Source organism: Aspergillus tubingensis, assembly GCF_013340325.1.
Source record: "Aspergillus tubingensis WU-2223L DNA, scaffold_2, whole genome shotgun sequence".
NCBI classification, from domain to species: Eukaryota; Fungi; Ascomycota; class Eurotiomycetes; order Eurotiales; family Aspergillaceae; genus Aspergillus; species Aspergillus tubingensis.
In genome coordinates, this window is record NW_023336276.1 from 1,673,411 (window position 1) to 1,700,919 (window position 27,509).

Here is a 27,509-nt window from a genome sequence, read left to right on the forward strand (position 1 = left end):
TGACGCTAGCAGGTGAAGACACTCGTGTGAGACGCAATGATGCTCGCCACGGGGGGAGGATCGTATTCCCCACCGCTGCACCGCCCGATGGGGGTTGTAAAGGTGGAGGGATGAGGCAATGGGAAAATCGATAATCGGATTATCGGAGCACGGGACACAGGATGATTGTTGAGAGGCAAGTTAGTGAAAGAGTTGACTTGACAGGGCCCCGGCGGCAATATCCACCCACGATCCATGCAGGACGCACAGATTCCTTGCTTTTTTCCTATTTGGGAGAATCAACTAAATAAGAGTTCTATCGGTGGCAGGCGCAGATTGCAGATGGAGCCCTGCCATGTCGCTGGGAAAGACTAGTGTGTCCCGAGGTGCTGGCCAGGCGGCCCGGTAATGGAGTCGAGGGAAGAGTGCATATGCGCCTGATAGAGCGACAGACACACCCACAGAGAAAGAAAGAAAGAAAGCGACAAGTGATCAGAGGGTTACCCACACCGTACCACCAGCCAGGTTTCCATTAGCGGGCGGGGTACATTTTCAGCGGTGCCAGGCGCGTCTTGCAGGAAAAGACGTACCCTTTGGCTGCCAAAGTGATTAGCAAGACGTCAGCCTAGCATGGGTCAGGCGAGGTGGATACCAAACAGGCAGGCATGATTGCACGATGGAAGTCGAGATTGAATTGGAAGCTGAATACAAAGCCCCCAAATCCAGCAGGCTGGGGCGTCAACCATGGATGAACGCTAGTTCGGTTCCCAAGGCGGGAGATCTAACCGGTGGGTTCAGCTGCACGAGGACATTGAACTAGATACTAACCGCTCCGCCGATTCCTGAAGAGTGAAAGTGGCAAGAGGAAAAAGAGGGGGATTGAATGGATGGAACAGAATTGGAGGCTATACTAAATGGGGAAAGCAAAGAACGATTCCTACCAGCTTGGGACTAAAGGGAGATGCACGATCGAGAGGCTCGATGACAGGGGAGCGTGGGAGCCATCAGATCCAATGGGAGGGCAGGATGAGGAAGATTGAGTCAAGAACAGTGATGTTCGGGCTGAAGAGATGCCCAATAATGGATTAAGTTAAGGTATGGGGAAGAGAAACAGAGAAAAAAAAAAAAAAAAAAAAAAGAGTGGAAGAGGAAAAGATGGGATGAGAAGGGAAGTTACGAAGATCATGGATTGTGGAGAATAACTTTTATTTTTTTATTTTATTCTAATTTTTTTTTATTCTTTGTTTGTTTTTCATATTGTTATTTTCTCTGGAGTTTTTTTATTTTCTGTTTTTATTTTATGTCTTGGGGTGTTTTTGCTTTTTTTTGGCTTTATAATTTTTTTATTTCCTAATTCTTAATTCTTATTTCTTTTTGATATTTTGGATTTTCTGATTTTCCGCCTAGGAAATAGAGGTGAGTTCGTCTGCATGACGGGAGCTGTTCGCTCTGGCCAAGTTGCGACCCACTTCGGGATGCGATCTGAAGGACGAAACCGCGAGGGGATTAGTGGATGCTGCAATCGGCGGCTGTCATTCGATGTCTTGGGAGGAAGACGTGGGTCGGAGTGGGATCCGCGCCCCGATCTTGGAGTGAGTCTCTCTCTCAGGATGCGATGGAATTCCAAATTCCAAATCATGGCATTTGTTCGAAAGGGTAAGTGATGGGGGGTCCAAACTGGAAAAAATAACTGGAATTAATCTGGAATTCCCTTGTCATTCCCACATCCACTCACACCTTCCCCCCTCTCTCTTTGCTCTAGCTCATGCTCTACTAGCTTGCTGTCGCTGTCGCTCGCTCTCTCTCACTTTCGCCGCAGGATTAGTTGTCGGTTTCATGAGCTGGTCCTTTTTATTTTCTACTACCCTTAAAACTTCCCATCATGAATGGAGATATATTTATCGCCCCAGAATTCCCCTTTGCTGGATCGGGGAAATAATTCTTTCTGATCTTTTATGATCATTCCTCGTCCAGGCTCCGACATTTGTCTCCCATTACTCCTCCTACTATTACTACTACCACTTACTGCTCCCATCTGGTCCCGTCACCTTCACACTGGAAACGGGGCATGTGTGATTTGATTGATTCACATTGGACTGGACTCAACTGGACTTGATTCAACTCTGACAACACTAATCCAACGGGACTGAATTGACCCTCTTTCTTTCCCTCTTTGCTTCTCTCTCTCGTCCTCTCCCTCCCTCCCTCCCTCTCCTGTCTTCTCATCCTCACCCTCCTCCTGTTTCCCACCTCCCTCTCTCCAACCCTTCTCCTGTTCCATCTTTAGTTTCCCACTCCTATCTTCTCCTCTACTCCTCCATATCTTGTCAATCATCCCTTCAGTTCTTGAACATATCACCAGTACTCTCCTCCACGATGGGCAGTCTCTGGGAGTCTCCCACTCTGGGCGATCCCTTCAACCTCACCCACTCCGACAACCACCTGGACCACGCCAACAACCATGGCATCACTCACGGTGACGGTTTCTACACCGACTTGTTGACCTTTGCCTTTAGGGGCCCAGTCCACTATGACCGGCAACAGCCAATATTCATCGACGCTGAGGACGCTACGCGATTCTTCAACGCGTTGCAGTTCGAGACTCTGGTTCGAGCGCTGATTGCTGGCCTGAAAGCCCACAATGTACAGCCCGGCGATTGTGTTTTGGTCCACCTGGGAAATAGTGTAAGTAATCATCTAGTCATCTTCCTCCCCTGACTGGTCCGCTTATCAAATCATCCCCAAATAACTACTTACCTCGAGATCTCTGTGCCCCTCCCCCCACCTCACCCACCCTTCCTGTTCTTTGTTCTCTGTTCAATTCAATTTGATTTGTTACCTGTTCCTCCATCATGTTATCGTCATTCTCATCATGCCCCTCCATCATCCTCTTCTCACTGACTCATGGTGTGGTAGATCATATACCCCGCGCTGTTTTTCAGCATCATCGGGGCTGGCGGTGTGTTCATGGGCTCCAACGCGCGCAGCCAACCACAAGAGCTGGAGCACATTCTGCAACTGGCAGAGCCAAAATTGATCATCACCTCATCCGATGCACTGCCTACGGTGCTGAGTGTGTCAGCCGACCGTGGAATGCATCCCAGCCAGGTGTGTCTGGTGGATGAAGCTGCAGGGGATTACATCTCCCAATACTTCCTCGCCGGACCATTGGCTTATGCGACTGCCGGCGCCTCCTATCTACTACCGAGCAGTGGGGGCGGCTCTGTTGTGAACTTCGCCCACCTTCTAGCGTATGGCGAAAGTGATTGGGTGGCCTTTGATGACGAGATGATCGCCAAATCGACGCCGGCCGCCATGTTCTCCACCAGCGGCACCGGAGGCCTGCCTAAGGCAGCATACCTCACCCACCATGCCATGATCTCTCACCACCTCACCATCCAATACGATGTGCCTTATGAGGTGACTCGCCTGATGTCGCTGCCCATGTTCCACATGTTTGGCGCGCTGTGGACCCATCTATTTCCCATTCGCTATGGCGAGCCCTTGTTTGTGCTGTCGCGTTTTGAAATGAACCTGTTCATTCGGACGGTGCGCGATTTCGGTATCACCGAGACCTACATGGTCCCCGCCATGATTCACAAGTTCAATCGGTCAGCCTCGTCCGCCACTAGCTCTCTGTCCTCTCTCCGATACGTCGGGGTTGCCGGTGCTCCCATTGATGCCGCTGCCATGCAGCGCTTCCGGGAACTGCTTCACAGTGACGCCCGTGCCTCCCAGTTGTGGGGGATGACGGAAGTGGGGGTGGTGTTCCAGAATCGCTACGGGCCTCAGCAGGCCCCCGCCGGCAGCATTGGTCGATTGCTGGAGGGCTACGAGGTGCGGCTGGTCGGACAGGACCACCAGCTGGTGCTCGAGGACAACCAGCCTGGCGAGCTCTGGGTGCGCGGGCCCGGGGTCCTCAGTGGGTACAAGGGCCGGTCAGACGCCAAAGACGCCCGAGGGTGGTTCCGCACCGGCGACGTTGCGTACGTGAGCGCCGGGCAGTTCTACATCTACGGGCGCACCAAGGAATTGATTAAAGTGCGAGGGTAAGTGGTGGTCAATTGGAAAGCAAACCCCGAAGCAAGTGCTAACTGTGACGTGCAGATGGCAGGTGGCCCCGGCGGAGGTGGAGGCAGCGCTACTCAAGCACCCGGAAATCGAGGACGCCGCCGTGATTGGGGTTACATCGCGGGACGGCAGCACGGAGCTGCCCCGAGCGTTCGTGGTGCGAGCCAAGAGCCTGACGGGCAGCCGGCTGACCGCGGACGATGTGTACAACTTTGCACGACATCAATTGGCCAGCTATAAGGCGCTGGATGGGGGCGTGATTTTCGTGGAGGAGATCCCACGGACCGCGAGTGGGAAAATCCAGCGCTTCAAGCTATCTCAGATGAACACCTATCGGGAGATAGTGAGTAACTTGCTGGCACGGTTTAAGGGTGCTAGTATGCAGACGGTCGGGATAATGCATCCAGGGCGCATTACGGTGTAAAGGGGGGTTGCTTTTTTTCTCACTTCTCTTCTTGCTTTTCTGTTTTCTTTTTCTTCTTTCGACTTTTCTTCTTTTTTTTTTTTTTTTTGCGACATTTTTCTTCTTCCGTTGATATTCCGCTCTGGGAATGCCGTACATATTCGGGGGCGTTAGTGATTACGGACTAGGCTTTAGGCGTTAAGAGCAGGGTGGTCGGTGGGGGAGTGACAAGGAGGATGGAACCAGAAAAAGACGACTGGATTCGTCCATACAACTACACATACATACCTACATCTGGAAGCACATAGCAAAGGCGCACAGATACATAGCATGGAGATAAAGCTAAATTAGTTAGTTAGTATCATAATGATGACCATCATGTCAGAAAGAATCTCCTACCTAATCCGGCGAAAAACCAGCCCCCCTCTTTTTTTTTTTTTTTCTTATTTCTCTTTTTCTTGTTGCGCACCGTTAGTCCCAAGGAACACACACCTACAGCGGACTACAGCAGACTACAGTGAACTACGGTGTGCTACTGTATCCCCTTAACCATGACTAGTTTAGGTTCTGCGCAAGTTTCGCCCTGCACGCCCGATACCTAACCCGGTAACCCCGGAAGAGCGGTTAAATTGGGGGTGAGTGGGTGGGTGAGTGGGTGGGTGAGTGGATTAGATCATCTGTTAGTCTGTTAGGGTGATTTCCCTTGCAGTACGTACTCCATTGCGGTGCAGTAACCTTCTACTACTTCTACTAACTTACTAACTGAATACTAGTGGATTAGCAGTTATTTACTCTACTTTGTGAACGAAGTAGGTATAGTAATGGAGTTGATTGAGGTGGTGTATCTTCGCTTAGCTGTTAGTGTATTAGTAGTGAGCTACTTACTATAACTAAGTGAGTGTTTGTCCAATCCTGTGGGGAATTGGGATAATATGGTAGGGTGTGGTAGTACAGTGGCTGTTGTTTGGCACATGTTTGTGGACGTTAAGCGCGTGGGTGTGATACATTACACCAAAACGCGCTGGTTGGGTTTGATTTAGTTTGAAACTGGATGGATGGGGTATTTCTATCCATTGGATTTCTTACTACTACAGTTCATTCTATGTAGAGAGTAATCGCAATTGGATCGTAAAGGCCCTCCCTCCGCCAGAATCTGAATCATACACTCACCCATCATCCTGTCGAGTGACATAATAAACAGGGTAAAAGAATTACTAGGATATTGTTTGCTGTCAGAACTAAATCTAGCCTTCGTTCACGAGAGGGGTAGATGGATTCTCAGTGGCTATTGTTCTTTTTTCTCCCGTAAGCGTGTTTGACTGGGATTATGCTCCTTCATGATCCTTGCAAGGAGAAAAGTATAGTGTAGAGGGAGGGGTCTGATCCCGGTTGTTGGGTACATATCTTACTATCTACGGTGTAGTAGTTATCTATCTAGATTAAACAGTTAGGTATCTGTGTAGTAACACTAGCTTGATATAGCAGGAGCATTATTCCTTTTTGTTTCTCATGTTTCACAGTGATCGCGATCGTGATAGGGAGAAATCTATTCTCTGAAAGAGGGGAAATATAGACTAACAATCCCAGGATGACCCTGTTAACAGCCAAACATGATACAAGGATGTGGTCGGAATCGTAATGTGATGAAGATTATCAGTAGGGATAAAGTTATACCTCGGTAGTCTTTTTAGTATAGGGTATGTGATGATGTCTGCAGAGTATGTCAAAATGACATGTGGTACTTTCTGTTTATTTTTATTTTTATTTCTACAATCCAAGAATATGTACATATACAGTAGTAGTAAGCAATGTCGGTAGATAGATACATATGTGCTACTAGTGACTACTTACATACATTGTACATACACGAGCTGTATCATGTACATATTATATTATGTATATATGTACATGTACCTAATCAAGTAAGCAAGCAAGTAAAGCAAACTATCTATTTTCTAATTGTAGTAGCAATAGCATTTAATAGTCTCTACACTCATTTTCTCCATAACATCGTGTTTATGGGGAACATTCACATGTCTTATTGTTGAACGTGGACAGCTGAAGAATTATTTTATTTTTTTCTCTAAGCGATAAATATAGTTCTTGTGGACAGATTGTGTTTCTCCACTAAGCTTTCTGATCACGGAAGGAAAAAGAAAATATAAAAGCAAACCAAGGAAAAATATGGTTCACCCAGCTTTAGCTTTCCCAGCTTCAATCCTTTTAGTTCTTTTAAGGTTATGCTTTTCTCTACCCAGGATATGCACTCTCGGTACCATGGTTGAGGGACAGATCCCTCATGTAAGGTGATGATGGCTTTGTTGTTTACTTTTTCCCAAATTCCCACTGTCTTTGCCATTCTCAGTTAATGGAGTCTACTTAGTGATGGAAATGAAGGGATCTGATCCTACTTACTAACTTAGTATCGCATACCAATTCCCGGACATCGTTTAAGTTTGGAGTTGGTGAACTTTACCATCTACCGAGTAGTAATAACATTTGTTGCCATTTTTGGGTTGTAGCCTGATCTGGTCAATCCTTACTACTATCAAATAAACACTACAATTACTACATTTGTAGACACTACTTTTCTATCTTGTGATTCATATTTTTCCGATTTTTGTTTAAATTCTTATTTCTATTAGGTTCTTTCTATATCTTAACTAGTTAGCTTCCATTCATAGTCACCGTCACTCTTTTAGATTAATAATCTATTTTGATCAAGTAAACCCGACTAAACTCCGTCTCTTCCTCCGATGGAGAGATAAAGCATTACACACGTAACTACATACTCCGTAGAGTCAGACACTTAATTAATCAAATGACAGGTGTTAACTAACCAAGTTCCTTACCCAATCGTAATCTCCTTTTCATCTATTCCCGACCAGGGTCTTGTCTCGAAATGACCTGACATGACATGACACTCATTCAATCCCCGCCGCTTTGCGACACTTTACTAACTCACTAATTAACTAGCGTGATCCGCTAATCACAAGGTAGTCAAGTCAGTCAATCTATCTCGTGTCTTTGTTCTACCGATGATACATAACAACCTACTAATCCGATCGACAAGACAAAAGTACAAGATGGATAGATGGATAGATCGCGATATAAACAACAAAAAAGCAATGAAAGACATCTTTCTCCACACCGATCAAATCAAAAGAAATATACATTCATGTTGCTGTACCCGGAAAAGGAAATCAAAGGGGATCCCCATGACCCGAAAACTGAGGTTAAGTTGAGTCCGGCCCGTACTAGTGTCGCAATAGTTCGAGTAAGTTCTGCCCTGCCCACTTTTTTATTTTTCTTTTCTCCTATCTTTCCATTCGTTTTCTGAACCCTGGACTAACTGCTTAGTGGTTCAGCGGCTACCTCACTATTCTTTGGACTAAAGTAGGTTGGTACTAAGTCTATCGCATGGCTTGGATGGTTTTCAGCTCTGCGCCACACACACGGACACTCTGCTCTGTCTTGCCACAGTGGGCTATCACTAATATGGTGGGTTCTTTGCGATAGTCTCTTGTGCCATCTTTTTCTATCTCGGGTTATTGTGGTGATACTTTCTATCTTTCTCATCAGGCTGAATTTCGAGTGCTTTCCATCTATCTAGTATCTACTACCGGCAATCTCATACGATCTACACCCTCCAGCCGGTTTGTATCTCGGAGAAATGGATCATGACGACACCCACCCACGGCCCAAGTCACTAGTCTCTCGCAAGCCCAGCGCCGCCTCGTGGGCGGAGGACTAACTATCCAACTGTGGCATACAATCGCTTCGATGAGGATGATGATCGATTGGATCGCGGGACAATCCGATTGTCATCCACTTCCTCCTCCTCTTTTTCCTCTTTCTTTTCCCCCGCCGGCAGTCCGCTTGCGGAAGGTTACACACCATCGGCTGTCAACCAGTTTGGATCCGTCGCGACTATTGAACCGGATGGACGATGTTGCTTTGTCGGAATCTCCGGCTTTTCTCTCCGTGTCTTTGCCCAACAGGGTTGTTGCTCCTATCGCCATCGTTGGGCTGGTCACCGCTAGGATCGCGAATCAGATCTTGGATCGACCTATTTTCGCCCATCCATGGGGCGATTGACTTGACTTTCCCTGATAATTTCCCGCCAAGGTTGTAGTAATAGTAGTAGTAAACCTTCGCAAAGACCAGCTGTCCTGTTCCCGCCCTGATTGAGATTCACATTGATCCGGCTGAGGTTCATGTTCAGCACGGGTGGCACCGTAGCAGAGCCTCGCCATGGCGCATCCTCCACACTTGGCCCCAAGCCTGACATCAGTCCGCTGATCGGCATGTCATTGCGGTTGGGGGGAAGGGAGTGGGTTGGACCCGCGCATCACTGGGTCATGATTTTCCTTTCCCAACAACCCCAAGGTGCACGAGGGAGGGGAAGAGGAAGTGGACACCGGACAGGAACTCTCTGCAGCTTGCACCTCACCCTCAACTCTTTTCTCAATGAAAACTGCACGAGAGAGAGAGAGGCTGCGCTGGGGACCGCAACGTGCAGGTCATGTGACAGGGCCAGTGAACTAGCTGCAGCCACTAGAAGAATTAGACAGACGCCATGTCATGCCAGTCCGGGTTTCCTGGACCACCGCCTGTTCGTAAGCTCCTGCTTCCCTCTCGCCGTCGGTAATATTCTCCCGGTCCAGCTTGTTCCCTGGCTTCATCGCCGCCGCCCCCAGCCTGACTCTTTTGGCGGTCTCTCCGGAAACGACCACCACGCATCCAAACGGGTCACCCTGGCAGCTGCTGCCTGGATCCTGGCGGCCCCCAAGGGGTTGCATTATGGAGTAGGCACTAGTCGCAACGGTCTTCCCACTCGACTGCATTGCCACGTCGACCGACATGGTCCAGGAGGGGTAGAAGCACGATTGACATCCATGTTCGCAATGGTGGTGGTCATGCTTTCAAACAAACCCCGAGTCGAGGATCTAACCGAGTATACTTCGTAGTGAAGAAAGGGAAGACCGTTGTTGGCGCGGTTTCGGGATTCACTGATCCCCGATGTCAAGACCGTTAATTGTCCAAGATTTTTATTTATTATTTCCTTTTTTTGTCGTAGTTTCTTTGTTCCCCTCTCCATCTAAGGTTCTCCAACTCTATCCACTTGATTCAGGTCATGTTCCATGTTCACATGCGACCGGGATTCCAAGATTCGAGTTAAAGAAATGCCGTCCAGGATAGCCTATCGTTCAGAACCGGAAGTCCGGCGGGTCATTCATGGCCCAGAAGCAGATACTCATCAGCAGCTGTCGTCACCGACTTCTGCACCGTACGTGCGTGATGAAGCAACCGACGTTGTACAACATCAAATGTGATTGAGTTTGCGACCTCCCAGTCTTCGTCAACTCAGTGGCGGTAAAGATGGCGGTAAACCAGGAAAAGATAGAATAGAATAAACAAAAAATAAGAAAAAGGAACGACATAGTAACTATGTGTCTGCAGTGACGTGATAGTGTCTGCTCCAAGAGAGGGGATATCCTAAAGCCCGCCACTGGCATGGTGCAAGTCCGCCGCCCGACCGGTGCTGCTGGTGCATATCGAGCCATCATAACCGAGGCGCCGGCGCAGGTCGAGTCCCAGACCAAAGCATGTCTGTTGTACTAGGATGCAGTTCCTTCCATCCTAACGGACGCGCAAATCGCGCCATCCGGGCGTTGATCGATAATCTCACTCAGCGTTGTTTGCTCTGCTCCGCTTCGATCAGAGTATCCCGTAGCCTTTCCACCATACCCCCCATGCCAATGGCCCCAGCGCCCCGATAACGGCTGCCCCAAACGGTATCTCCAAAATGCTCCAGATCCATATTGTCCCGATGGCGGGTGCCCCCCTCATCACCGCGTAGTATGGTTCGTCGTTGGTTATGACCATCAGCTTACAGCCAAGAGCGACCGCCATCGGCAGGAACACCATGGTACGTAATGCCGGAGGAAAGAGCAGTTTTCGGAAGAATTCTAACGTCAGTTTCTCGCTGTCCCAGGGCAGAAGCGAGACCGTCTCGGTGGACTTCGACCTGCCAGTGCTGCCAATGAAGGAGACGACGTGTCCGTGAGCAAGATGGACCAGCAGGGTCAGCATCGGAAAGGCCACGAATACTGATTCGCGGACGAGGTTGTCTAGTTCGATGGACTCGGCATATTGATGGGCTGCGAGGTACGCGAGGGTCAGGTGGAGGGTGGTCAGGGGGACTGACAGCAGGAGCGTGTCGATGACGGGCGGGATAGGATGGTCGGACTCTTCAGGTTCGTCTTCTTCCTCCTCAGTGGATGCCGTTTCGTCCGTGACTTCTTCAACTCGTCTGATATCCTGCCCGTTTTTTACCGCCGCGAGCTCCGATGCGTTGAGGCCGGAAATGTCTCCGGTCGTGGGGTCGATGGTCACAAACCGGGGACTCGAGTCAGAGCTCCCAGTCGGGGCGTTTGCCTGGCCTAAAAGTTCGCTTTGCCGTTCAGATATAATGTCCATCAACGTCTTCTCCTTGCTCTTCGGGGGATTCGGTGCAGGGCGCGCGAGGGGGATTGAGGAGGGATCGAACGTGTCGCTGTCGACAGTTGTCGCTGCTGCCGCTGCTGCTCGTCGCTGTTTCCGGTTCCTCGGACCTTCCATGGTGCTGGAGCCCTGTAAATGTGCGTAGCTATTTATTGGCGAGAAAAGGGGCGATGGTTCGCGATAAAACGAGAAGCAGGGGTTTGTCTCAGGTGAAGCTCCGCTGTCAACTTGAAATGATGTATCACCGCCGGAGTTAAGCGGGGTTAGCCGTGCTGGTGGGCTGTCCGTCTACACTGTGTACTACAACATATCTAGATGCTACAATCCAGCACAATATAGATTAACCTTCAACCACGTTTTCATTAGTAGCCAAGTTGAACCCTAGATTAAGAACTAATAGAATTACAAACGGTCCAGCAGCATAGTTGAGACATGAGAATTTCCCTTTCCCCGTCAGAAACCAAATACATAATCGAAATAAAACATCTCGCAAGGCATAACACGCCAAAAGCATGCCTTTCCTGCTAATTTTACCCTCAAGAAGCCATATATCCACTTGTCTAGCCAGACTGGTAGAGAGCCGGCCCGGCGACCACATGAGGGTTGATCATGGTGATGTTGAACGGGGTCACGTAGAGGTTCGTATCAGTAATTGCAATGAACATGGTGCCATTCACGGCGGGGTCACCTGCGTAGGTCTCAACATTGGGCTGAATCGTCGACCCAGATCTCGAGCCATTGAGTGTCAATTCAGAGTAGGTCACGTTCAGCTGCGTCACCCACGCCACGTACTTCGGGGCTCCAGCGGTAGTCGAGGTCACGTAGCTATTGTTCGGCCCAACAGGCTGTCCTGGAGCATCCCAAGACAGGAAGACTTCCCTTCCAGGGAACGACAGAGGGTTTGTGCGGTTGTGGGTGATTGCAGGGGAGCAGTTAATACCCACGGCATCATTGTTCTGGCAAGCTTGCGAGCTGGGGACCGCCGTGCTGTTCAACACGTTTGTGCCATTGGTGATAGTCTCCCTCCAAGCATCAGCGCCGTTGATACGAACCGGGTTCGGCTGGTTCAGGATAGACAGTGCTGGGAAGTTTTGCCATGCGAGACGCGTCTGGCCTTCTGGGCAAGAGGCAATATACGGAGCAAGCAAAGTCCAAGCCCATGACTGAGGAACACCGACCTCGAACCAGACTGGCATGGGGAAGAGTCCCTCAAACTGCCTGAAGATCATTTGCTGGCGAGCCTCCGTGGTGATGGACAAAGTGAGAAGAGTCGCTGCTTCGCGCGAGTCCAGATGGGACAAGAACCCATACACACCAGCCTCTCCGAAGCGTGTAAGCTTCTGGCAGAAATCCAAGAACTCGTGAACAGTGGTATACGGGTATACGTAGTTGCACTGTCTGGGTGCCTCTGCGCCCAAGATGTTGGTCAACATGGTCGCATGGCCGACTTCCTGATCCGCCATGAACTCGATCAAGAAACGATCCTCCGCTGTCAACCCCGCAGCAGTGAAGTCGTCCACAGAGAAGCGTGCCAGTCCATCATGGAAGAGGTCGAGCTCGATGTACTCTTGGTACAACGCAAGGGCCTGACGTTGTGTTAGCAGGAGCAGGAAGCCGTGAAAAGAGCCAAGTCAACACTTACCAAAGACTCGTAGTCAAAGTCACTCTTTGCATTATAGACAGGGGTAGTCCCATTCGTTCCCACGCCCCCTGCTGGGATATAAGGTCCAGGCTCAGGGCTATGAAGCTGACCATCACTAGGGTAGGTGGTAGCCTCCGGAGGAATGCCCAAGGGAGAAATGCCAGGGCCGATAGGGCCAAGAGTGAGTGCTCCAGTCGTTGTCGGTACCCCAGTGTACGGAGTGTGGGCCTGGGTTGTGGAATATGTCACGACAGGCGGAGGAGCTACAGCCGCAGGGGCAGTAGGAGCTGTAGCAGGGGCAGTGGCAGGAGCAGTTCCAGGGGCAGTTCCAGGGGCAACACCGGGAGCAGTCGCATTACCAGGTGCGATGCCAGGCGCAACGCCCGTCGCATTCCCGACTTGCCGAGGAATGTTGAGGCGGGGATATGCCAAACTCAAGGGCAAGGAGCCCATTGAGCCAAGCAAAATCAAACGATATAAAGTCATGCTGATCAGCGGTTGTATTTCAAAAAGTTAAACATCCGCAGCTTGTTGAAACCCGAAAGCTCGACAGGCACCCAGCAGGTACATAAATACGTTGATAGCCAGCACATCGTGCTCGTCATGTCACCTCCCATTTGTGACGCAATCGGGCAATCATAGTACTCACGACTGTCTGCAATGGAGAAATTATCCACTCGGTTTGTCGAAACAGGAATTTTTCTAGGAGTTCGGATGCGCGTGGATGTAACCTTCTCATCATCCATGACCCTCACGGAAGGCGACGGAAATATGGAACACAATGAAGCTCACACCGCAGACCCACCATGACTGACTTCAGAGAAAAAAGAAAATCGAGGTATGTCTGATTAAGCCCAAGACTTCGATGAAAATGCTTAGGGAGCGGACGGTACGGTGGTCATTACACTCAAGCCACACGGCGTGGCTTTCAAGTATGCATACGGGTTGGACTGACGAGTGGAACGACCCCTTAAAGGAACGGATGAAAGTGCCATAGTAATTGCCCAGGGGAAAAGTAAGTTGTATCACGTAAGGAAGTTATGTAGCCTATCAACGTCCCAAACGCCGGATTCAGGTCTCGTGAAGTGCCTGAGGATGCTCTACAGATGTGTCAGTCTGAAACCAGCATTCCATTCGGTACAACAATCACTTTACTTCGCAACAAAGAATATCATATGTAGACCCAGTCGACTTACCCACAATAGGCCAGACATCCGATGGTGAGCTTGGTCAATGGATTCGCTATATGGTTGGACGGAAATGATATCCAACGGAATGACAGCCCGGCAAGGTAGCAGTTACCGCACGAGGTATGAATGGCTAGAGATCAGCTGTTTCCGGCCGTGCCCGATATCAGCATCCAGTTACTATGGCAGGTAGCATGTCGCGATGGCAGGTGTCACGAATATAGCCAGGGCCAGTCGTGAGCAGGCGCCGAGGGTATGCTGCTCGCCGAAATGCTCTCACTGTGCAAGTTGACCACTTACCTGGGCCGCTCGAACTTAGGGCATGCACGATAGCTAATGTAGAAATCACGGCAAAAGCAGGTTTCACAAAATTCAATCAGCGTGTCATTTGACGCGATCCCCCACGGTGATATGCCTGATTGAGCCAGTTGCATCGCCCTCTACAAAACCCGAATTTTTGCGGTGAACCTTTGTCCTTCTTATGCATTTCTTCACGATAACATCTGTAAGAAAGGGGGAAAAAATTCTTTTTGACAGTACTAGAACATGTCGCAATTCAATGCTGCCCAGTTGTTGTCGGTCGAAGGACTGGTTGTCGTCTTAACCGGCGGTGGCACAGGTAAGCTGAACCCCGTACTGCCGCGAAGTTCGTGTGACCGACTACTTCTACCCTCCAGGATTGGGCCGTTCAACAGCCCTTGCCCTGGCCGAAAACGGTGCCGCCAAAGTCTTCATCCTTGGCCGTCGAGAGGATGTTTTGCAAGAGACCGTGTCTCTTGGGAAAAAAGACACCATCATTCCGGTCCAGGCGGATATAACATCGAAAGAGTCTTTGCAGGCAGCCTATGAGACTGTCGCAGCACAGACAGATCATGTCGACCTACTGATCGCCAACAGCGGCTATGGAGGCCTGCCAATGGCACCGCCAAAGCCAAAGCTGGACGGGTCAATCCCAAGTCTTGCTGAGTTCAGAGATCATCTGTGGTCGTCCCCAGAAGAAGATTTCGAAAAGCTCATGAAAATCAACGTGAAAGGGACGTTTTTCACTGTTGTTGCATTTTTGCCGCTGCTCAACGCAGCAAATGAGAGAAGACCGGCTCCTGTAGATGACCAACTCCCAACACCAAAGGCGCAGGTTATCATAGTTGGTTCGGTAGCCGGTCATTTTCGAGTCGTGCCTTATAGCATCGCATATAATATCTCCAAGGGTGCGGTACATCACCTGATCAAGACACTGTCCAACATTCTCACGCCGTACGATATCCGTGTGAATGGTATAGCACCGGGATTGTTTCCTTCTGAGATGACGAAGACAGCGTTTGGAATCACGAAGTCAACAGCCATGGATGGTGCCTTTCCCAAAAGTGAACTGCCACCCGGTCGGACTGGTCGCCATGAAGAGTTTGCAGGCTTGGTTCTTTGGATGGCTAGTCCCTCTGGGGCATATGCCAATGGCAATATCACGATCATCGACGGGGGTTGGCTGAGCACGTTGCCAAGTTGTTAGGACACTGAAACATAACACGATGGTACGTATATACATATATTCTCATTGAGCTAGGAAGAAACGTTCATGCATAACCCAATACAAGATGCTATATGCTTTGAAAGAAATGTCAAATACGATGCCTAGACCCGCTGAGCATAATATTAGATCAATAACCGCGACCTGCAGCCACAAGAGTATGCCATGTGCCGTGCAGCGTTTGAAACGGAGCTTTTATATGGTTGCTGTAAGTCGTTGCACCATATAATCGCCCGTGATTATTCCAGGATACTTTGCAGGACGGGTCTCCTCTTCGAAGGTCCCAGGAATAGCTTCAATATATTGGTTCATGTTAGGGTTGCAGAAGTATGCAATGCTGTAGCGATCAGGGTAAACAACCGAATCGTTCTCTTCCTCCCCGACTGCTGTCGGCGGCTCAACAACTCGGTGTCGGGTACTTTTAATGATATCGTTGGACCATCGAGCCAGCAAATCGCCAGCATTAATAACCACAGTGTCGGCGATGGGGGTCACATCCACAAAAGTGCCCTTGGGACTACGAACTTGCAGTCCCCCGCGGCTATCTTGAAAGAGAAGCGTGATGGAACCATAATCGCTATGTTCACCGGCTCGGACCTGTCCCGGATTTTGTTTGAAGACTTCCTTAGACACTGAAGGATAATGCAGCAGGCGAAGGTTATTGTCGCCGGCATCCACATAGGCATCAAAGAAGTGCTCTGGCAAGTTCATGCCCAGGGCAATAGCCCGCATGACCTCCATGTGGAGCGACTTGCACATGTCAAAAAAGGACAACATCACCTGCTTAAAGTCCTTCCCTTCATCATCGATGTGGTCGGGCCACCGATTAGGAAAGCCATCCACACCTTCCCGACCGATTTCCATTGTCTCCTTCAGGTCGGGAGTGGTTCGAGAGGCCCCCGCCACGTCATCGACCGTGCTTAGCTTCTCTTGCCCAGTCTTGACGTATCCACGGTTCGACTGTGGGGTAGTCCAGCACAGACTATCTTTTTGATCCTGCAATCGACCGAAGAAGCGACCTGAAGAGCCAAATACGCCGGATACAACGGAAGGAGGAATGCCGTGGTCTTTGAGGTAGAGGAAGCCGGATGATTTGAAAGCGTCTACGATGGACATGGCGACCTCATGCTTATCGGCGGGGGTGCCGTTTAGAAAAGGTCCGAAGTCGATGATCTACGGTAACACCAGGTGAGACAAAGACCAGACCCGACCAGACCAGAAGACTCCAGACACAAGCAAGAAAGCACGTGGAGTGAAAGACAGGGGGAAAAGCCGTTCACGAAAAGACTTACTGGGATAACCAAGTCATCCTTTTCCACTGCTGTAGAAGCTGGGTGACACTGTTGCTGGGGGAGATTACCTTCCATTGTGGAGATGCACGATAACTCCAGGATAGAGAAGACGGCAGCCACAGTACAAACGATCGGAGCAACGAGTTGGGATGTAAAGACTTAATATCTGGGGAATTGAGATGGGCAGACAAGGAAACGAGATGGCGCAAGGGGAGGCTCGTGCAGAAGACCGTGAGATCACTTATCTGCCATGAACCAAGGATGACGCTGGGGCAAAGGGCGAGTGATTGGGCAATAACAGAGAAGCAATCGGCGGTTAAAGCTCCCCAACTACTATGATAAGACCCGGGCAATCAAATCGCGGGGCAGGGACGGGCAATAACCATGGCAGTATGATAGGGAAAGATTGGAGATATGGAGATAGTAGATGATGGAGATATGGGGAATGCACAGCTGGGTTTGCTTATCGGACCAGCTTGGGGAGATTCACCGGGTCGAGCGCAGCGATTATCAGTCCGATAGAAATGCAATCTCCATCAAGATCAGACCCTGATCGTGAAGATAACAGATCAAGGAGCTTATCGCAGCTGAAGAAAAGAGAGGGGAAGAAACCAAGGGGAAGTGCAGTTGATCAGTCATCTTCATGCATCTCACATGAGTATTTACCCCTCATTAGCTGCACCCTCCCATACTTAGTGAAGGTAGTACTGAATCGAACACCAACACAAACAAGGAACAACAATTACCCCTCTTCCTTCTATTTCTCACTCTCTTCATCATTGTCTATCATAATACTAACGTGAAGATGCCCCCCCTGATCGTCGACATCCACACTCATGTCTACCCTCCTTCTTATATGCATATGCTTCGCACGCGCAAGACAGTCCCCTATGTCCACGACCCAGCCAACAATGCAACCCCTCGTCTCATCATCCTTTCATCCGACGATGACCCGTCAATCCCCGTCGATCAGCGTGGTCGCCCCGTGGATACGTCCTATTCAGACATCAATGTGAAATTGGCCTTTATGCGACGCCATGGAATCAACTGCAGTGTTATTTCTTTGGCCAATCCGTGGCTGGACTTCCTCGAGCCGGACGAAGCCCAGACATGGGCAGAGCGCATCAATGACGACCTGGAGACAACTTGTGCGCGGGTAAATAACGATGCAGACCCCGACAGGACAAAGGCACTCCATGAAAAGGAAACGCTGTTTGCTTTCGGGGCACTTCCGCTCAGCGCCCCGAGTCCTGATATTCTTGTAAACGAAATCAGAAGGCTCAAGACATTGCCCCATCTCCGGGGGGTGATCATGGGAACAACAGGTCTAGGCAAGGGGTTAGACGATAGTAGACTGGATCCGGTCTGGGAGGCCTTGCAAGATACGGAGTCCATGTTGTTCCTGCACCCCCACTATGGGCTACCGGATGAAGCCTTTGGTGGACCCGAAGTAACGAATCGCTATGGTCATGTTCTTCCCCTAGCTCTAGGGTTTCCTCTTGAGACAACCATTGCGGTGACGAGGATGCTGTTGGCGGGGGTCTTTGATCGCTTCCCACGGTTGAAGATCCTCCTGGCTCATTCCGGAGGTACCCTTCCTTTCCTTGCTGGTCGGATCGAGAGCTGTATCCTTCATGAACGTAAATTCATCGCCAACGGAGGTGATGTTCCCGGTCCGCAACGCAGTGTGTGGGATGTTCTAAGCACCAATATCTATCTGGACGCGGTGGTGTATGGTGCTGCTGGGTTGAAAGCAGCTGTGGCTGCAGCAGGAGGAAGTGATCGTCTTCTTTTCGGTACGTTTGTCCCGGGATGCTTTTCTGCTATAGCATTATTAACATAAGTATAGGAACTGATCATCCGTTCTTCCCTCCTTTGGGCGAGGATGACGAAGAATGGCCGAGTGTGACAACCAATTACAAAGCGATCCATACTGCATTCGAATCAGAAGGAGATACTGCTGCAGGGGTCTTGGGGGGCAACGCGGCTCGCATACTGGATTTGAAATAGACATGAACTATATAATAATAGCAATGCTGCATGGCATGACTCCATCTGCTTTGTGCTTTTGCTTGCAGTGAAACGTGTCAGTGATACTGCACATCCGTGGCATATGCAGGATGCAAGTATTTCCGTTGAGATCAGTAAGTCATACATGTCAGATGGACGCAAATCCCGGCTTCATCCCTCCGGGTTGGCCAAGGCCAGACCGCGGCCAGAATCACCACGTCTACATCTTCGGGGAATTTCTCGAAGCTAGCATCTCCCAGCCTATGAGCCTCCAGATCTCTTGTACAAACCAGTCGGGCACTGATTGCTCGGGGATTTTTGAGCAGGTCTGAAGTTGTTCAATGTCCCGTTCATCTGGCTCGGTGGGGTACTGTAGAGCCTCTGGCCAAAGCGAGTCGGTGCCAAAGACCGAGTGAAGCAGGGTAGTCTGTAGCTTTCCCTTCAGCTTTGCAGCCAATTGTTTGTTTGTACACCCGTGACTGGGATCTGAAGACATAGATGGAGCATCTTCGAGTAGGGCTAGCATCCTTTCCAATGGCCAGATAAGGCTCTTAGCCTCCATGGCCGCTGCGGATAATGTGCTCTCGGCCATGTCAATTCCCTCCAGACCCCCTGGCAAAGGAAACTTGGCATCATTCATCTGTAAATCAGGTCGCGAACGCAAATCGTGGAAGACAAACAAGGAAACTAGCTTCCCCACACGACTCAAAAGGACGAATAGGAACCCTTCAAGAATACTTTGTTTAGCTACACAGTCAATGTTGAGCGATAGTGCCATTCTACTCAGCAACAAGCTCATGTGAGTGGCTATTTCATCTTTCTCATCTGCTTGGTTCTGATCATCAACAGAGTAGCCTGTTCTGGATCGCTTGGTTTTTGCCTTCTGCCTTGGTTGAGTTTGTTTTGCGCTTGGTTTAGACTCGCGAAGTTGCTGTTCCGCTTTTCTCCTGCAATGCCGACCCAAAGCTTCTATAATAACCTCATACAAGCGAACGATAGAGTACGTAATCTGCCCAGCATCTCGCATATGTTGTCCAGATGCAGATAGTTTCTTGAAAGTCTGGATTAGGATAGGAAAAGCATTGTCGGTGCTGTTCAAAACAGCTAGTATATCCGGCCTCTTGGGCTCTGTTATCGCTTTAGTCGTGGATCGGGATACAATTGGTTGCTCAATCGCATCAAGAACATTCTTGGTTGCAGTAGCGCAAAGCTCCACTGCGGCCCTAACAATTTTTGAATTATTGGGCCGTTTCTGCAGAACTTTCTGTAATGCGTAGAGTTGCCTCATGAAAGGTGCAGTGACTATAAGGGAATTTTGGTCAGTATAATCTCGTCCATTGAAGGTGTATGCGAACAGACATTGTTCAGGAAAGTCTAATTGATCAACCACACCGCCATCTAGCTCTGCAGAAGGACTATTGTCAAACACCGAGGTATCCACTTGAGAGAAGGTCTGGGTCTTTGCTCTCTTCCGTGTCATAGCACCACTACCGGGAGCAGCACCCTTCGCAGTAGTCTTGCGTTTCAATGCCGCTTGACCGTTTTCTGCACCTGCATCACCTGCATCCTGGAGCCGTGCCCGAAGAGACTCATTGCGTTGCTCTAGTTCATATATTCGATCCAGCAAATTGCATTGTTCTGCTTCGGACCGCTCATATGCTTGTTGCCAAAATGAGACGCTGTCGAAGAATTTGTCATGCGTGTAAGACCTGTCAGCTGAGTGGATGCTTTTGATGTGATGACGAATCTGCAATAGATGCTCTAAACTTTCAATTAATCTGCAAGTTCTGTCAAAAAGTACTAAGACGGGAATATTGCCTTTGAGATCCACATCCGGTGGCTTGAGCTTGACGATGGCCATTGCAAGTGCTAGCTGAGCAGGAGATGGCATTGTAATTCCATTCATTTTTACTTTCTTAGAAGTTCATTACAAAATGGGAGACGAGGCGGTATCGCAATGCATCAAAGCGTCGAGTCGAGTTCATCTCAATTAATTACTCTCTTTCCTCATTTGGAAGGCACGTGTGCGGTATCAAAACCAAGGGATACATTTGGGTTTGGGAGGTCCTTGACATTATATTTCTTCATTTACGCTGACAATGCCTTGAAGAAATGCTCAAAATTACTAGTAATACTAATCCTCTGACTGACTTAAAGTGATATTGAAGCGTCGTCCAGTGGCCTCTGGACTCAAACTACAGCCAATCCACTACTGTATATATATTGAAGTAATATAGGAAAAATGATGTTGTACTGATAATTTGAATTTTGTCAAAACTTCGAAGAGCCACTGCGAACCACAATTAAAATGAATGTCAACACTGAATTATTCTGTGTCAGGCAAAAAGTACTCTTATTACTACTGGATAAGTACTTGGACTGATCGGGTGGACAGAGTGAAGCCGAGCCAGACCCGCCACCGCCAGCCAGAAGCCCTCCGCCAAGCCCGACATGAAGCTTCATCGGTTTCTGCTACGACTTTCTCTCCTCATTCATCACTCCAACACAAGACCTCCAAGAGGCGTGCCCCGCCAACTAAAACACCACGTCAACTCCGCATAGCAAAACCTGAAGAGAAAAACCACGACTAAGCTCAAAAACAATATCGCGACGGCCAAACGCGCACCACCATGGCCTCAAAAGACGACCTCAAGGCCCACGCGGCCTCCAACGAAGACTTCTACGCCCTCCTCGATATCTCCCCGGCAGCTGCAGAATCAGAAATTCGTCGCGCCTACCGCCGAACCGCTCTGAAATACCACCCCGATAAGATCGCGAACCCTACACCTGCAGACATCGACAAGTTCCATACGCTCCAGATCGCCTACGATGTTCTTTCCGATCCGTCGGTGCGGCAGCTCTACGATAATGCGCGGGAGGCGCGCCAGCGCAAGCAGCGCGAGCGGGATATGATGGATGCTGCGAAGAGGAAGATGAGAGAGGACTTGGAGGCTAGGGAGCGCGCGGGGGCTGCGGCGATGGGTGGCGCTGGTGCGCAACGCGGTGTGAAGCGACCGTGGATGGGGGGCGGCGCTGATGACGATGCTGAAGCGAAGCTGCAGAGGGAGATTGAGCGGATTGCGGAGGATGGACGACGGCGGCGACGTGAGGCGGAGGAAAAACTGAAGCAGGAAATGGAGGAGGAGGAAAAGTTGATGCGCCAGGAGGAAGAAGAGGCGCAACGAGCGGCGGACAGGAGTAGTCAGAAGGTTGATCGCTCGAAAGAGGGTGGCACGAATGTTCCGGAACTAGAACGAGGTGTCAAGGTGCGTTGGGTACGTGAAGGACGCGGGCTTGACTTGGATAAAGATCGGTTGATCTCTCTATTCTCGTCTTACGGCGAGATCGAGAACATCCTGCTCCTCAAGGACAAACGACAACGTATCGGAGACAACCGCGAGAAGAAGACGGTTGCGACAGCTGTGGTGATATTCGCTTCCATTGTCAGCGCCCACTTTGCTGTTCTGAACAGTGAGAAGAAGTTGCGTCAGAGTGTTGGGCAAGCGGATACCGAGTGGTCTGCCATCGAATCTGTCTTCTGGGCATCTGGCAGCCAACCCGACTTGAGCGTTGCAGCCAACGCCTATTCTACTGCTTCCACTCCCCTGGAACAGGGCATCGCAGCACCCAACTCTTCAAGGCCAGTCCCTTCCGCCGCACCTCCCAAACCATCTTTCAACTTTGCTGGTTTGAAGTCAGCAGCATCTGATGCTGCTGGTAAGAACCCCGGAAAAGCACCATCCTTCGGTTCCTTTGCTGCTGGCGCGGCGTCAAAGTCGGCGCAGTCTGCGACTGCTGGCTCAACCAATGGCTCGAGCGCCCCGAGTATGGCGGAGCTGACGCTGATGCGGTTGAGAAATGCGCAGCGGGAGAAGGAACGCAAGGCCCTTGAAGAGCAGCTTCGGAAAGAAGATGAAGCTGCAGATGCAGCTGAGGCTGGAGCAAAGGTATAGATGCGATATATTTTTAATGACTCGAGGCCCATGGTGCGCAATTACAAAGGCGTTACCTGGTCGGATGAACTCAACAGCAGCATTGAGTGCTGCGCTATGTATTCTTAGACACTTCATTCAAGCATAGAGATACCCTCACGTTTTGTACTATCAACTACTTGCATTTTCACCGAGTGAGACATGAAGACATCGTATTTACCGGTATCCTTTTGACAATATATTACACGTTTAATCTATGATACATTGTTGACGCAGTTGATCATTTCATCGTGACTCCTCCTCTTCCTCCAACTGTTCCAACAATTCCCTGGCCCGCTGTCCCTCCAGCTCTAGGTTACGGCCCTGGTTTTTCTTCACTCCGCCATTGTAGATGTGCTCTCTCGTCCAAGCAGGCACAAGTGCCTTCAACTTCACCTCGCCAGACTCAGACGATCCATCTTCAGCCCCCGTCCATGAGACCTTGAACTCCTGATCAGGACTATATTGGGTCCCCTCACCAGTCAAAGCAACATCCGTCATCATCTCCAACCGACACAAAGCAAGTCCGATGTTTCCAACACCGCCCAAGAACTTGCCCGCACTACGGCCCTTGCGCGCGCTGACCTTGGAAATATTCGACCCGGATGGCGGCAACTCCACTTCCACAGAGGGGTCATACACCGGCATATCGGCCGACCCAAAGTCGCCTAGATCCCCATTATACAACTGAACCGGCAGTATACGCTTCCTCACAACACCCGTATGATGCGTCCGGATCGTAAGTTCCTGACCGACATAGCATCCCTTGCGGAAATCAATACCCCGCGCCATATCCATGTTGGACTCCAATGGAAGCGCGGACTCGCGGATTATCTCCGACTGCCCTTCCGCAATGCCATGCAATATCCGTCGCACCGTATAAGAGCCCAGTTCCACCTCCGATCCATAACCCTCGCCTTCTCCCTCCGCCAGATGCGTCGTCAAGTCCGCCTCGCCTGGTGTGACAAGCCTAGAGCCGAACCCTGGTGCGCGGGTATCTACACACCCGGTAACTGTTGCAGAAGAAGAGGCAAATGGCGAAAGTGACTGAGAATCCAGGTTATATGCTGCCCACCGGGGTTCACTATGATCTTTCCAGGAGGCCCACACGGTCCGTTCTCCCTCATCTAGGGCACGTAGCTTCAGTTTCGCGCGGAGCTTGTGCTTTTTGAGATGTTTCAAGAGAGCCGTGACTTCGCTCTTGTCCACTTCCACCAGCCATGCGTGTTCGTCCGGTGATGTGCCCTCTGCCTGGGGTAGTGGGTAGAGGAAAGCGTCGTTGAGCACTCGGCCTTGGGAGTTCAGGAAAGCAGTGTAGGAGCCGGTTCGACGGGTTGCACGGTTCGGGTCATTCGTGATGAGCATGTTCTGGGTGATTAAGCCTTGGAGATATGAGGTGCTATCTATGCCTGTTATGGAGATCAATCCGCGGTTTGTGAGACGTGCATATCCGGTTGCTGGCGGGGAGGGTGGGTTCGGGGTGGTGGATCGTGGGGCGCAACGCTGGATGGTCGTGGAGAAGTATCGATTGCGGCCGAGACATTGCGCACATATTGTGCGTGTAGATGGGCTGGAGCGCATCATGTTTGTGGGCTGATACTGGAATTGGTACTGCGTAGCGTTTACAAATCAAAGGCCCATGAATGACATCGTGGGTAAGGCGGTGGAAAAAGGCAGAATATAGAACATGACATAATCTGTCTTACGAGCTAGCCCAAAAAGGAGAATCTACTCCGCATAGGAAAGGGTTCTCTGTAGCATGGACAATATCAAATTGAATTCAAGATCATGAAGTGATGAACCGCTAACTTCATTAGAAACGCATATGTATAGCTGATGGGTCCTATCAAGCAAAAATGACCGAGTTACTTGTGTCCTTTAGCAACTCCTTCCAGAAACCCAAGCAAGAAAGCCTTATTGACAGGCGAAGACACCTTATTGGCATTAGATGCCTGACTATCCTCCATTTCATGAGGCGCCTGTCCAACATTAGGAACAGCGGGCAAGTTGACCGGCGACAGTGGACTAACGACAGAAGAAGGCTGCGACGGTTTCGGAACAGATGCGCCCAGTTCCGCAGGGGAAATATTTGGAGAGACAGAGGTTTTGCCAAAGAGAGATAGGAGCATCTCCTTCTGCGCAACAGTTTGACTCGGTCGGCGGTCGAAGCTGGGTTGAGGTTGCGAATGCCGAGGGGACTCCGTGGAGCGTGCGGCGGCCTGTTGATCTTGACTCTCATTGAGTGCAGTCCGAATCGGCAGAAGATTCATCGCATTTGGATTATCAGAGCGACGTAGAATCTGCGGCTGGAAAGGTTTAGGTGGCTCCGGAGAACTGGGTTTCGGACCCCTAGGTTGGGAGGGAGGACGGGATGTCTGCGGAGAAGCGCGTGCAGGAGGCTGTTCCTTGGCGGCTTGTGGTCTTGCCAAGATTGTTATAGGGGCCGTAACAGCCGATGCCTGCTCATTTCTGAATCCTTTGCGATTCGGCCCATTCTGTGCCTTTCTTGATGGCTTCTGAGCTCCGGGTTGTAAAGTATGCATGGTCGGTCCAGACGCTGGCGAAGAAGTCCATGGATTAGCCGCGGGCGAACTGCGCCGCGCAGGGCTATGGTCCCCCCGGGGTCGTTGAAGGACTTGTTTTCTGGCCGGGGACACTGATTGACCCGATAGTTCGGCCGGCCCAGAGACAGCAGGAGCAGGAGACCCTCTCAGCAAATTCAGGAGATGATCCTGATGTTGTGATGGTCTTCGTTCACTGGCTTGCGCCGGTCCAGTATGGGACACCAAGTTCGCCTTGGGCGTCTTGGGTGTTTTGGTCGAGTCATCCTTGAAAACATTCAACAGAGCCAGGGAATGGCTCGTAAGTTTGGGTGGAGGCAAGTTTCTCGCCGGCGGCACGGTCGCACCTTGAGCTTGGGAAGGATGACCTGATTGAGAAAATTGAGGATCACCGGTTCGATGGTAGGGGGCAGGGGCGGCTTGACTCTGCGGAGCGGGAGCGAGTTCTGCCAGCGACCCTGTGTCCTTGTGGAAGTGTGATGCAAGCGACTGCTGAGGGGGGAAAGTTCCGTGAAAACTACCCGATGGCCCTGGAGGAGCAGCAGAGAGCGGTCTTTGATTCAACTGGCCATGAGGCATTGTGTTGGCAATGGATGCTGGTAGGTGTGGTACAGGACCGTGATTGGGCTGTGGGTACGACGGCAAGCTGGGGGGTACGCCGACATGAGGGCCTTGCTGGGGAAAGCCCGGGAAGAAGCCCATCGCGGGATAAGGACGACTCACAGGAGGCACACTCCCTGGGAGAGGGGCCGGCATCGATTGCTGCTCTGGAATATGGGCTTGTGGAAGGGATTCACGAGACGAGCCGGTCCGCAGCAGCTCTAAAAGAGCATTAGATTTAGAGGCACTAGGCCCTGAGACTGGTGCATGAATGACCGGCGATGTATTTCCAGAAGAAGCCAGATTGTTAATGTTGAGAAGGCGCTTAAGGTGAGCAGAGGCGTCCTGAGTTGACGCAAGTTCTGGCAAGTCACTGGGAGTAGCCATTTCCGCAGCCGCCTGGTTCGGTGTGAAGCTGTGCACGGCATGGGAAGCTTCGTCGATCGACATGTCGTTCTGCATAGGCAGCTTCGAACCACCTGGAGTCTTTCCTTCAAGCCTCTTTTGTTGGGCAATCCACTTCTTGAGTGGATGCATAAACGGAGCTACCATATAGAACTTATTCGCATTGGCGACGGCGAAGCCTTGATCTTGCTGCTTGCTCTTCTTCAGTGTCGGCAACTCCGACAGCTTGTACCACTCAATCTTGCTAATCTCCTTGCGGGTACGCGGCTCAAAATGAGCATCCTGTGGCACGCCCCGGAAAACGTACAGCCTCATGTGCTGCTCTCTCATGGTGATTTCGATGAACTTGACATCTTTCTCATCTTGGACCAATCCGGCTTCCCGAACGTCAAAACCAGTTTCCTCGTAGACTTCTCGAATGGCGCAGTCTATGTCTTTCTCATCTTTATTAATTTTGCCTCGTGGAAAACTCCAGTTGGCGCCTTTCTTCCAACCCTTGACCAAGACCACCTCATCCATCTCATCGTTAAGCATGATGGCACCGCGCACCGGAACCCGGGTTTTGTAGGCCAGGAATTCGGAGAATGCGGTGATATGATGATAATGCGACCATTGGGACATCAATGGGCAATGCTGAAAGATGCGCAAAGCGAAGGCTTTCAGGGACAAGGACGGGAGAGCCGGATCCAACGGCCGAATGAAGTCTTCGTAGAACCATTGTGCTTCTTCAACCTGAAAACAGATGCGTTCAACAGATTCGAGCTCTTCTCGGGGTAAGTTAATGATAAAGCGAACACATAAATCATCCAGCCCTGCCCGGAGCCATCCAAGTTAGCACAGCCGAGGTCACCGTAGCCACACGGGCGGGGGGAGACAAGCGTCAAGGCGAGACTCACAGTCTTCCAACTGCATCTTTGTTTCTGTCATACTGGACAACGTGCTCTAGCATTTCAGCAGAGGTAAGGACAGGCAAGGAGCTCTCCGAGCGTCAAGCGGAGAGAGCACGAGGCGGAGCGAACGAGGACTGAGGGGACAGCACAGCGCGCTGCTGCAGCTTCAAGGAAGGGTGCTTGGCAAGCGCCAACCCTGAAGCGTACTTTGTGCGAGAAGGCTAAGGAGGCAGGGATGTGAGGGTAAAACCAATGGGTTATCTACCTCCAACCAAGAGAAGAAGCGCTGATAGGTGGGTAGAGAGTGAGGGAAAAGTGGCGCTTGTGGTCGACACCCGACGGCCTAACAATAATGGAGGACGGCTAAGAGTGAGTGAGCTGCGAATGAGTTGGGTTGGGGAAGTCACTCATTAGTTAGTTACTAGTACCAACTAGTCTAGTCCGCTTAGGGGAACCAGCTGACTGC

At 50.5% G+C, this 27,509-nt stretch overlaps 10 protein-coding genes across 10 annotated transcripts; 4 read left to right on the top strand and 6 right to left on the bottom strand.

Moving 5' to 3' along the window:
* Positions 1 to 2,355: 2,355 nt before the first annotated feature.
* On the top strand, positions 2,356 to 4,474 carry afeA (adenylate-forming enzyme AfeA; the record flags this gene model as incomplete). The annotated part of the gene is made up of 3 exons (XM_035496260.1): positions 2,356 to 2,664; positions 2,896 to 4,028; positions 4,087 to 4,474. The coding sequence occupies 3 exons, from the start codon at positions 2,356 to 2,358 to the stop codon at positions 4,472 to 4,474; spliced, it is 1,830 nt and encodes a 609-aa protein (XP_035352153.1).
* Positions 4,475 to 10,174: 5,700 nt separating this feature from the next.
* On the bottom strand, positions 10,175 to 11,077 carry AtWU_01146 (uncharacterized protein; the record flags this gene model as incomplete). The annotated part of the gene is made up of 1 exon (XM_035496261.1): positions 10,175 to 11,077. The coding sequence occupies one exon, from the start codon at positions 11,075 to 11,077 to the stop codon at positions 10,175 to 10,177; it is 903 nt and encodes a 300-aa protein (XP_035352154.1).
* Positions 11,078 to 11,520: 443 nt separating this feature from the next.
* AtWU_01147 (ferritin-like domain-containing protein) lies at positions 11,521 to 13,088 on the bottom strand (the record flags this gene model as incomplete). The annotated part of the gene is made up of 2 exons (XM_035496262.1): positions 11,521 to 12,546; positions 12,603 to 13,088. The coding sequence occupies 2 exons, from the start codon at positions 13,086 to 13,088 to the stop codon at positions 11,521 to 11,523; spliced, it is 1,512 nt and encodes a 503-aa protein (XP_035352155.1).
* A 1,247-nt stretch (positions 13,089 to 14,335) lies between these two features.
* AtWU_01148 (SDR family NAD(P)-dependent oxidoreductase) lies at positions 14,336 to 15,296 on the top strand (the record flags this gene model as incomplete). The annotated part of the gene is made up of 2 exons (XM_035496263.1): positions 14,336 to 14,408; positions 14,467 to 15,296. 2 exons carry the CDS (start codon positions 14,336 to 14,338, stop codon positions 15,294 to 15,296), a joined length of 903 nt encoding a protein of 300 aa, XP_035352156.1.
* A 213-nt stretch (positions 15,297 to 15,509) lies between these two features.
* Positions 15,510 to 16,681, bottom strand: AtWU_01149 (isopenicillin N synthase family dioxygenase; the record flags this gene model as incomplete). The annotated part of the gene is made up of 2 exons (XM_035496264.1): positions 15,510 to 16,487; positions 16,607 to 16,681. The coding sequence occupies 2 exons, from the start codon at positions 16,679 to 16,681 to the stop codon at positions 15,510 to 15,512; spliced, it is 1,053 nt and encodes a 350-aa protein (XP_035352157.1).
* A 730-nt stretch (positions 16,682 to 17,411) lies between these two features.
* AtWU_01150 (amidohydrolase family protein) lies at positions 17,412 to 18,616 on the top strand (the record flags this gene model as incomplete). The annotated part of the gene is made up of 2 exons (XM_035496265.1): positions 17,412 to 18,402; positions 18,456 to 18,616. The coding sequence occupies 2 exons, from the start codon at positions 17,412 to 17,414 to the stop codon at positions 18,614 to 18,616; spliced, it is 1,152 nt and encodes a 383-aa protein (XP_035352158.1).
* Positions 18,617 to 18,836: 220 nt separating this feature from the next.
* Positions 18,837 to 20,507, bottom strand: AtWU_01151 (uncharacterized protein; the record flags this gene model as incomplete). The annotated part of the gene is made up of 3 exons (XM_035496266.1): positions 18,837 to 19,918; positions 19,976 to 20,377; positions 20,435 to 20,507. The coding sequence occupies 3 exons, from the start codon at positions 20,505 to 20,507 to the stop codon at positions 18,837 to 18,839; spliced, it is 1,557 nt and encodes a 518-aa protein (XP_035352159.1).
* A 739-nt stretch (positions 20,508 to 21,246) lies between these two features.
* On the top strand, positions 21,247 to 22,569 carry AtWU_01152 (putative cell cycle control protein (Cwf23); the record flags this gene model as incomplete). The annotated part of the gene is made up of 1 exon (XM_035496267.1): positions 21,247 to 22,569. One exon carries the CDS (start codon positions 21,247 to 21,249, stop codon positions 22,567 to 22,569), a length of 1,323 nt encoding a protein of 440 aa, XP_035352160.1.
* Positions 22,570 to 22,833: 264 nt separating this feature from the next.
* AtWU_01153 (YgfZ/GcvT domain-containing protein) lies at positions 22,834 to 24,171 on the bottom strand (the record flags this gene model as incomplete). The annotated part of the gene is made up of 1 exon (XM_035496268.1): positions 22,834 to 24,171. One exon carries the CDS (start codon positions 24,169 to 24,171, stop codon positions 22,834 to 22,836), a length of 1,338 nt encoding a protein of 445 aa, XP_035352161.1.
* Positions 24,172 to 24,452: 281 nt separating this feature from the next.
* On the bottom strand, positions 24,453 to 27,080 carry AtWU_01154 (decapping enzyme complex catalytic subunit DCP2; the record flags this gene model as incomplete). Its single annotated transcript, XM_035496269.1, has 2 exons — positions 24,453 to 26,965; positions 27,050 to 27,080. The coding sequence occupies 2 exons, from the start codon at positions 27,078 to 27,080 to the stop codon at positions 24,453 to 24,455; spliced, it is 2,544 nt and encodes an 847-aa protein (XP_035352162.1).
* Positions 27,081 to 27,509: the final 429 nt, after the last annotated feature.